The sequence below is a fragment of the Protobothrops mucrosquamatus genome, unplaced genomic scaffold (assembly GCF_001527695.2).
Source record: "Protobothrops mucrosquamatus isolate PMUCROS unplaced genomic scaffold, P.Mucros_1.0 scaffold1232, whole genome shotgun sequence".
Taxonomy (NCBI): Eukaryota; Metazoa; Chordata; class Lepidosauria; order Squamata; family Viperidae; genus Protobothrops; species Protobothrops mucrosquamatus.
The window spans coordinates 609812-620184 of record NW_015387439.1 but is presented as its reverse complement, the minus strand read 5'-3'; the positions used below and the strand labels follow the sequence as shown (position 1 = coordinate 620184).

Sequence of the window (10373 nt, the reverse complement as noted above, 5' to 3'; positions counted from 1 at the left end):
AGCTGGCAGACCTCTCTCCAGAGAGGGGGCCAATGGCCGTTCAGGTAGTTCTCGACTTACGACGGTCCGTTTAGTGACGGTTCAAAACTCCAATGGCCCTGGAAAAAAGGGACTTCTGACCATTTTTTCACAGTGCGGCAGTTTCACTGAAAGGACCGTTCGATGATTAGATGTTTATCCAGATTTTACTATTCTGCAAGCAAACGTACCTACTATTCCTTCCACCTTCCATTTTGCCCACAACAACCCTGTGAGGTGGGCTGGGCTGAGACTGAGTGACTGGCCCAAAGTCACCCAGCCGGCTTTCGTGCCTAAGGTGAGACTGGAACTCACCATCTCCTGGGGATTGGCCAGCCCCTTCACAACACAACACCAAACCCACTTCCCCCCCCCCCGAATTTTCCAGAAGAAACACCGCACGACAACGGTCTGTTGTGAAGGCAGCTAAGCAAAGAACCAAAAACCTCAGCCAGTTGAAAATTCCAGGAACGCAAACCAGATTGGGATATCAATAGTCTGGAGGAACGTGGTTTTCTCGCCAACTGCACAGAAGAATTGCCATCTCCTTCTGGGAAAATAAATCTCATCCTGCCTAATTTTATATGCCACAACTCACTCTGCCTGGCTGCCTTCCAGCCTTAAAATCTCCATTTCCCCCCCCTCCTAGATCTGCTTCGGTCTGCAACTTTTCCAGCTCTTAACTTCACTCGTGGTGGGTTGGGGGGTGGGGGGTGAGCAGACATATGCAAAATATAACTAAGTGTGATCACACCATAGATTTATGTAAGGGGTGAGGTAAAGCATCGCGATTTGCTTTTGGTTCCTTGGCTAGTCAGCCTAATGTGGAATTGGCTGGTTTCCAAACAGTTCCATGCTCGGACGGCACCATAACCCATCATCCACTTCATTATGTTTCTCAACTTCAGCAACTTTAAGAGGCGTAGACTTCAACTCCCAGAAATCCCCAGTGAGCATGGGAGTTGGAGTCCACATCTCTTTCACGTTTACTGGCATGCTGGCTGGGGAATTCTGGGAGTTGAAGTCCATACATCTTCACGTTCAATAGCATGCTGGCTGGGGGATTCTGGGAGTTGAAGTCCACTCATCTTAAAGCATGCTAGTAAATTTGAAGGCAGAATTTTGGGGAATCCTGGGAGCTGAAGTCCACTCATTTTCCAATTCAGTAACTTGCTGGCTGAGGAATTCTGGGAGTTGAAGTCCATTCATCTTCCAGTTCCTAGAATGCTGGCTGGGGAATCCTGGGAGCTGAAGTCCACGCTTCTTTAACCGGAGAAGCACTGACCCACTTGAAGGCACTCCATTGTGCTTGGTGTGAATGGTGGGGAGCCATAGATCCAGCCAGGGCTTTCACGGGGGAAGTTTTAAAAAATCAAGATGGGGACCTGGGTCACACGATCGCCGTCTTAACCTTTGAAAGACTGTAGACATGCCTGGATCCAAAGTCATGGCTTCCCTCCTCCTGATGTAATCAAAGCCAAGCAAAATATTTTCTGATAAGATTCCTTTTATTCGTTTGTTTAAATTACAGACCTGTATAAACACACAGCACATGCAAAAAAAGATCATCCCTGCTCAATTTACCCTGGCCTTCCCCGGCTGGCAACCTCCAGGTGGGCTGGACTACAACTCCCAGAGTTCCTTTGGCTATCTTGGCTGGGAATTTTAGGCCCAACGTATCTGAAAGCCGCCAGGCTGGGGAAGACGGGCATGCCTTTGTAAAATCTTTAATGAAATCTTTCCTCCAACGCTTGGATTAATCACAGAAGCCAGTGTATTTTATTTTTTTAAAAAAAAATGAAGATTTAACCAGTGAAAGGATCTATGATCAAAACTCACTCGGGATCCTATTTGGCAGCCAGTTGGGGAGACATTTTGGCCTTCGGGACAATTACAGGACAATTACAAAGAAAAGCAGAAAGAAGTCTAAACGCTCTTTGAATTGTTCTTAATTATTTATTATTATTATTAATAATAATAATAATCTTGATTAAGAACAAGATTAATCTTGTTCTTAATCTTGTCTATTGAAAATTTCACGTCCAGCTTGGTGGTTTCCCCAGATGCTTTTGAGCTACAATTCACAAAAAGCCCCATCTTGTATCGCTGAGGGATTCTGAGATTTACTCTAAAGCAAGTGAAGAGCGCCAGGTTGAAGAAGGCGGGCACACACAACTCCAGCTGGTTTCGTGGCTGCAAAACACACGTTACGTTTCCAATTTCACGGGGCCTATTGTCAACTGTTGCCGTGTGTCAAATCTTTTCCACACTTCCCTTTTTGGCTGTTCATGGCCCCTTAAAAGAGTCTCTCCTCTCTCCTTACCGTGTTTCCTACACTCACTTCCTGTCCCCTCCAGCTTCCATTCAACCCCATCAGATTGTAAGCTCTGCATAAAAGACTCAGTTGGGATCAGCAGCCCAGAATCATCTTTCCCACCTAGTTTGAATCAGTGTGGAAATCTGGAGAGGCCAACAGCCCCTCCAGGAAGAAAATCACCTTGCAAACGCCAAATCTGAAGCCTTCAAAAAAAAAAAAAAAAGCACCAACAGACAAAACGTTCTAGGCCTCCAAAAATGGATGGGACACTTCTTGGCCACCGAGACGAAGCTGGCTGGTCCGGTAACGCTGGCGAGGATTACAAGCAGGGGAACGGTGGTTAAGTCTTCCCTTTTGCACTACAATTCCCATCACCCTGGGCCACGGCCACGCCAGCCGGGGCGAATGCAAATTAGCAGCCTGGGAGGCCCGAGAAGGATTATGGGCTGAAAGTTCAGTATATATATAATGATCTCAAGTAGCCCCAGAGAGAAACCAGAAGATAAGGTGCTGAAGCAATAAGGCCACGGAGAGGCTCCGGGGGGGGGGGGCAAGCTCTGGGCACCCCCTGGGGAGGACTGAGGGGGCAACCAGGTGCAGAAAGGCCTGTTCTCAGCTGCCCCCCCCCACCCCCCTTCAGTCCCAGCTCACTGCTCTTCCAACCGGAGGATGGTCTCGCTGCCTTCACTGGAGAGCTGAGGCACGGCGTAGACCATGGCCTGGTCTCTGTCCTGGCAGATGATGGCCACTGCGCCGCCGCTCTCTGGCACGAAGGTGCTGGACTGCAGGCAGGCCTGGGGAGGGAAGGGCAGAGAAGGGGTTAAGGATACCTGGGCAGCCTTTGGCCAGTCGGATAGGATTCCGGCAGCCTCCGCTGTGTCCAGATGGGGCTGAAACGGTCGTGTCCCCCACGGCGAGACCGTTGAAGTCCCGGTGGTCCTTGACTTACAACAATTCGTTCTAAGTCACAACGGCACTGAAAAAAGTCACTTAGGGCTGTTTTTCACACTTATGACCCTTGCAACATTCCCGGGGTCCCGTGATCAAGATCCAGACACTTGGCAATTGGTTCACACTTACGACGGTCGCAGCGTCCTTAACCAGTGTGGCTCACTGTGCCCCAAGATCTTGAAATACAGGTCGTCCTAGAGTTACGACGGTAACGGAGCCTGCTCTTCGCGGGTCTTCCCTTGGGATACTTCCACTGCTAAGCGAGACACTTAATAATAATAATAATGATAAAGTTGGAGTTCGGCCCCATTTTACCACCTTCCTTGTCACCCTTGCTAAGTGAATCCCTGCAGTCGTTAAATGAGTCACATGGATGTTAAGTGAATCGGGCTTCCCCACTGACTTTGCTTGTCAGAAGGTCACAAAAGGGGATGACGTGATTCCTGGGACACGGCGACCGTCATAAATATGAGTCAGTCGCCAAGCGTCCGAATTCTGATCACGTGACCCCGGGGATGCTGCGACGGTCTTAAGTGTGAAACAGGGTCGTAAGTTACCTTTTTCAGTGCTGTTGTCACTTCGAACGGTCACTAAACAAACTGTTGGAAGTCGAGGACTGCCTGTAATGTCGATCCTTGTGCCTGTTTCTCTACCAAATCGAAGGAAGCGCCCGGCCACTCACCACCTCCAGGAGCTTCAGTTTCTCCTCCGACGCCAAGTTCTCCTTCCAGAGCTGCTCCACCACGCTCTTCATGGCGTCCAGCTTGGCACAGTGCCGCCGGTGCCTCTGCTGCAGCACCTTCACCTTCTTCTGCAGCCCCATCACCACCTCCACCAGCTCCGCCGTCGTCCCCTCGTTCCGGTGGTAGCCGTGCTCCTCCAGTTGCTCCTCCGAAGACTCGGCAGAGCTCCCGTCGTCCAGCTTCAGCTCCTCGCCCTCCGGGGGGGCCTGGTTGGAGACGATGGGCAGGGTGGAGACGATGGGCAGGCTGAGGGCCGAGGACAAGACCGTCTCGGGGGGCGTCACCCCGGAAGAGGCCGCGGCGGCCACGGGGGCGGTGGGGATGGTCTCGAAATAGGCCACCATCTCAGTGGCGGTGGACCCTTGCAGGGGGCTCAGGATGGGGACGGCCACGGAGGGGCTGCCGTCCAGGAACGGCTCAATGGAGATGTTCTCAATCACCAGGGCCCCCTGCTCGGCCACCGCTGCCGGCTCGGCCATCAGGGCCTGGAGCGAGGGCTGGTCGCCCACTGCCACCAGTTCGCAGGGCAAGGCCACTTCGGCGCACAGTTGCCCAGCCAGCCCTAGGGAAGAGCTCGGCAAGGCTCCCAGGGAGGCAGGGGGCAGGGAGGCCACGAAGTCCACCACCTGCTGCTCCAGGGGCTCCTGCAAAGCTTGGCCCGCCAGGGCTGGCGTGGGGGAAGCCACCGCCAGGGTGACGGCTTTGAGGGGCTCCACAATTTGGACCAGAGGAAGCAGGTTCACCGCTCCGACCAGGGGTCCAGAGAGGGTCTGGAAGTCCAAGCTGGGAGCCGAAGACTGGGTCTCCAGGTAGACTGGCGTGGCGGCCACGCTGGGGTCTATGGCTATGGCCAGGGTCTCCATGGCGTTAGGCTCCTGGCAGATCGGGGTCTGGGCAGCTGGGGTGCCCCTCTCTCCATCGCAATCGAGAGCCAGCTTCTTGGCCGATGGGTTTGAAGCCGGTTTGTGAGGACTCTCCCTCTTCTGAAACAAAAAGGGCCACCCGTCAACGGCCGAATGCAGCCCTCTCCAATTTACCAGTAGAGGAGGCTATTTGTGGCTTGGGGTTGAAACGAGGGGGGTCCTCGGTGCTCTCTGAGCTGGGCTGTTTTCCTGCACACCTTTCAGGACCCAACTAGGTAACCTCTTCTGTGACAGAAGGAAATGGAGGAGGAGGAGGACTGTGGGGTCCCTGGGTCTCTTTGAGCTTGGAGTTTTTTTTCACAGATGTTTCATGACCCAAACATCAGTGCTAGAAGGGGGAGGGAGGGAGGGAGGGAGGGAGAGAGGAGGAGGAGGATTGTGGGGTCTTTGGTGCTTTTTAAGCTCAGTGGTTTTCCCGCAGACGTTTCATGACCCAGCTAGGAAACATCATCAGCAACTCCCCCCCCCTTCTAGCATTGAAGATGTTACCTAGTTTGGCTCATGAAACGTCTGCAAGAAAGCCACCGAGCTCGGAGACCACCAGGGACCCCCACACTTCTCCAATTTAATCAGTGGAAGAAAGGATGAGCCAAACCCTTAGCGGGATTCACAGTGGTGAATCTGCTCTTCCCACGGCCCCAGGGAGGCCACACTGAGAATCCTGCCTCCAGTTCTGGTTGCCAGGATACAGGAAAGATGCTGAAACCTCAGGAAGAGTGCAGAGAAGAGCAACAAAGAGGATGAGCGGACTGGAGGCTAAATTGTACCATGAACTGTTGCGGGAACTGGCTAGAGCAGGGGTAGGCCACCTTGGCTCTTTTATGACTCGTGGACTTCAACTCCCAGAATTCCTGAGCCAGCATGGCTCAGCATGGAAACCCCTCCCTTTCCCCTCAGCATGGCTGGCTCAGGAATTCTGGGAGTTGAAGTCCACGAGTCATAAAAGAGCCAAGGTTGCCTACCTCTGGCCTAGGCCTAGGCTGCTTTATGACTGGTGGACTTCAACTCCCAGAATTCCTGAGCCAGCATGGCTCAGCATGGAAACCCCTCCCTTTCCCCTCAGCATGGCTGGCTCAGGAATTCTGGGAGTTGAAGTCCACGAGTCATAAAAGAGCCAAGGTGGCCTACCCCTGGGCTAGAGGAACGACCACAACCGATCTCCACCTTTCTATTTTTTGAGTTAGACAGTTGTTAAGTGAGTTTTGCCCCATTTCACGACCTTGCTGCAGCGGTTCAATGAATCGGTGCACTTCTTAAAGTTAGTCACACGGCAGTTAAGTGAACCTGGCTTCCCCCCCCCCCCATTGACTTTGCTTGTCAGAAGGTCGCAAAAGGGGATCACACGGCCCCGGGACACTTTGCAACTGTCGTAAATATGAGTCAGTTGCCAAGCGTCTGAATTTTGACCACGTGACCCTGGGGATGCTGCGACGGTTTTGTAAGTGTGAAAGTCCTTTTTTTCAGTGACATTGTAACCTCGGTCACTAAACAAATCATTGTAAGTTGAGGACTGCCTGCATGACCAGCCTACTGAGGAGGAGGAGGAGAATTAGGGACCACACGATCACAGTCATCCATTACTTGAAGGGCTGTCGCAGAGAAGAGGGAGTTGACATATTCAAAGCACCTGAGGGCAGGAGAACCCTTTGATCTCTTAATCTCTCAGGTTTGGGAGCCTGGGATCAAGGGCTTGGCCTGTCTGACGGCAAATTCCAGGCCTTTTATCCCAAACAAGCTCTCGGCCTCACGTGGCACATACCTGTCTCTCAACCTGATTCTCTCCAGGGCTAATTAAACTGCACTTAAAGTCACCTGACAATAGTTGTTTACTCCTGGATCTAAGTCCAACCTGCTACAGGGCGGGAACATTCAGCTGTGGCCACCAGGGGCCTGTTCAGAAATCAAAGCCCTATCAGCAAACACACACACACACACAACTACAAAGCCCTGATATTTATCTTTCCCAAGCTGAGATAAACCTGAACTTGTTTACAGCCAACTCGGTCTGGGACCAAATAGTAGCATGAAACAATATTATTCTCTGACACTTAGTCTCTGGCACACAGTCACTGGAACCGGATTGTGTGAATAGGAACCCCGAGGTTTCAGAATGAGGCACAGGGGAATAAATAAATAAAATGCTCTTCCTCTTTGGTCTCTTATTTCGTCTACTTGTAAATGTTTTGTATGATGTTTTTACTTTTTATTCTTCTATAGATCACCCACAGTTACTGTTAACAGTGAGATAGGCAGCATATAAGCCAGTGGTGGCGAACCTATGGCACGCGTGCCAGAGGCGGCACTCAGAGCCCTCTCTGTGGGCACACGGGCCACGCCCCCACTGCCCTGGCCCCACCCACCCAGTCTGTCATGACCACCGCGGCCACGCCCACCTGGCACCCCATGATAAATAAGTGGCTTTTGGGTTGCAGTTTGGGCACTGGGTCTCTAAAAGGTTCGTCATCACTGATATAAACAAATAATACATTATAGAAACATACATCCCTTGCACTTAGTATATATATATTTTATGGGAAGACACCAGCACCGGTTTGCTGGTTCTTCTTTTAACACAGGGGTGTCCAAACTTGGTGACTTTAAAACTTCAACTCCTAGAATTCCCCAGCCAGTCATGAAGGACAGAGTTGGGAGGGACCAGAAAGATCACCTAGATTAGATTTCTCAATCTAATCAACTTTAAGACTTGTGGACTTCAACTCCCAGAATTCCCCAGCTCTAACTTTACAAAGAGAGACTTAAATAGTCTCATTTCCTCTCCATCCTGCTGTTCTCTGACAGGCCCTTCTCATCCCATGGGGGAAAAGCAACGGGATTCCTCACCAGTGGGCTGTCCGACGTCTGGAAGATGGTGGGAACAGCATCGGGCTTCAGGTAGCGAACTCCCCACCGGTACTCAAAGCAGGAAGGGGCAAAATGATCACTGCACAAGTGTTGGTGTTTGGTTGGGACCCACTTTTCTTGGTTCATTTGAGACAGCCATTGCCGGAGACGCTCAGGACTGTGTAAGGGAAACCTGTAGGGGAACGGAAAATAACGATCAGGATTAATGATACACAATTAAATATAAACAGAGGCCCTTGAAACAAGGGTGCATTCTGCCGTTTGCATTCCTTGTTTCTCTGCCAACACCCTTATCTCGTTTACCGGGAACCTCCTTCCATTCTTTGTAAAGCTTCGGATACAAGAGAGGTCGGAAGGAGTCAGGATGGCAGCTACGGGCGTGCAGTTAAAAGCTCTGCCCATTTTGGAATGCTGTATAATTTGGCCCCATAAAAACACATTGTGGCTTACGTCAGAGAGTATTATTTATTAAATTTATCGTCAAGAATGATGTCACTTTAATAGACTATTAAAACAGGCTAGCCTGCTTCTGCTAGCCAGTCTGGTGTTATCAGAGAAATTCCAAACTCACAGCTTGTACATGAAGTTAGGTTTCTGGGTTTGTGTTACAGTTAGACCAGGGGTCTTCAAACTTGGTCCCTTTTGTGACTTGCGGACTTCAACTCCCAGAATTCCTCAGCCAGGCACAAAAACCACAGTCTTGAGGAAGAAAGCAAACACCAACCACTTCCCCTTTTGGCCCAGAGGTCCATGGCGACACATCCATGAAGTCAGCACAAGTCAACGTTACTTTTTGAAAATCTGCCAGATAATCTCCTCCCATTTCTGAAAACCCCAATGCCGATCCAGGCAGCGTAGACTTCAAGTCTTTGTATCCCGCCTTTCTCGTTTTTAAAAATAACTCAAGTTGGTGAAGGTATCCATCACACCTTCTCCCTCCTCTTTTCCACACTACAACAGCCCTGTGAGGTAGGATAAGCTGGTCCAAAGCCACCCAGCCGGCTTTCGTGCCAAAGGCGGAACTAGAATTCACCGTCTCTCGTTTTCTAGGCTGGTACCTTAAACGCTACACCTATTAATGGGGCTGCCGGGGAGCCCCAGATTCAAGCCCCCATTCAGCCCTAGAGACCCCCTCTCCCCTTCCAGGTGGAGTAAAATGAGGAGGGGGCTCTTGCTTAAAAAAAACCCTTTCCCATAAGAAGCAACAGCAACAAAGATCTGTTTGCCCCCTCCCCATTAAGAGTGGCTCTGGACCCCAAAAAGGCCAACCACAGGGGTCTCCTGCCCCACTCCTGGGAGGGGGGTCTCTCTCTATCCCTCCTGGGGAGGGGGATCTCTCTCTATCCCTCCTGAGGAGGGGGGTCTCTCTCTAGCCCTCCTGGGGAGGGGGGTCTCTCTCTAGCCCTCCTGGGGAGGGGGGTCTATCCCTCCTGGGGAGGGGTCTCTCTATCCCTCCTGGGGAGGGGTCTTTATCTCTCCTAGAGAGGGTGTCTCTTGCCCCCCTCAGGAGAGGGCTTCCTGGCCCCCTCCAGGCAACCTCCCCCGAAAGCCCCCTCCCCAGCTGGGCCGGACTACAAAGTCCATTCCTCCACGCCACGTGGGAGTTGTAGTCCAGGGACTCTGGGCGGGGAGGGCAGCCCTGCCCGGTGTGTTTCTGTGTCAGGCCAAGGTGGGGAGGGGGCTTCCTCTCCCCCCTATGCCCCCCCCAGCCCCAGTCTGGCCCGAGGCGGGTGGACCCAGGGGGCGTCCCAAGCAGACCCCCCAGCCCACCCCACCCTGTCCTTCCGGGAAGCGCGCTGACTTGTAGAAGCTGAGCCGCCGCTGGTCCCGCCGCGGCTGCCCGGCCGAGTTGGAGCATCGCGGCGCCCGGCAATACTTGGTCATCGTGGCGGCACCTCCGGAGCCCCGAGTTCGTTTGTTGACGGATGACGTCACGCGCCACGCCCCCCGCGCGCCGCCACGCCCCCGCACGCTTGCGCCTGCGCAGAGCGGGCCCGTGACGTCTTTGCTCGCCGGGCGGAGGCCGACGGCGCTGGCCATAGAGATAGGAAAAGGGAAGAGGAGCATATATATCTCTCTATCTTTCAGATTAGATAGATAGATAGATAGATAGATAGATAGATAGATAGATAGATAGATAGATAGATAGATAGATAGATAGATAGATTAGATAGATAGATAGATAGATAGATAGATAGATAGATAGATTAGATAGATAGATAGATAGATAGATAGACAGATAGACAGACAGACAGACAGACAGACAGACAGACAGACAGACAGATAGATGGAACAAGTGGGATTTAATGGAGTTGGCTGGCATGTGAAAACCTTGAAAAAAGACAAAGGAACTAAATATTTGAGATTTGGGCCGGTCCGGCCAGATTCGAACCCGCGAAATTACGTTAGAAGGGCGGCGGCTGCGACGGCGCCCTCTGATTGGTCCAAAGTAAAGCGGCGGCGCGCGCCCGGCTTCTGATTTGGAGGCAGGTCGTTGGTGGCAAAGCCTGCCTCCCATTGGCCGCGTCCGGGATTGATTGACGCGGCCCCGGCCAACGA

The 10373-nt window shown here is 52.0% G+C and overlaps 1 protein-coding gene across 1 annotated transcript; it reads right to left on the bottom strand.

Moving 5' to 3' along the window:
* Positions 1–2982: 2982 nt before the first annotated feature.
* THAP8 (THAP domain containing 8) lies at positions 2983–9698 on the bottom strand. Its single transcript, XM_015821031.1, has 4 exons — positions 9616–9698; positions 7794–7986; positions 3969–5012; positions 2983–3129 (listed from the first exon to the last, which is right to left on the bottom strand). Exons 1-4 carry the CDS (start codon positions 9696–9698, stop codon positions 2983–2985), a joined length of 1467 nt encoding a protein of 488 aa, XP_015676517.1.
* Between the last annotated feature and the right edge of the window lie 675 nt (positions 9699–10373).

Excerpts from the sequence above, each read along its gene's own strand:
- THAP8 (XM_015821031.1), bottom strand. The coding sequence starts at position 9,698 with ATGACCAAGTATTGCCGGGCGCCGCGATGCTCCAACTCGGCCGGGCAG. Across the intron at positions 7,987-9,615 it reads CGGCGGCTCAGCTTCTACAA|GTTTCCCTTACACAGTCCTG; the intron begins GTCAGCGCGCTT and ends GTTCCCCTACAG. Across the intron at positions 5,013-7,793 it reads AGACGTCGGACAGCCCACTG|AAGAGGGAGAGTCCTCACAA; the intron begins GTGAGGAATCCC and ends TTTTTGTTTCAG.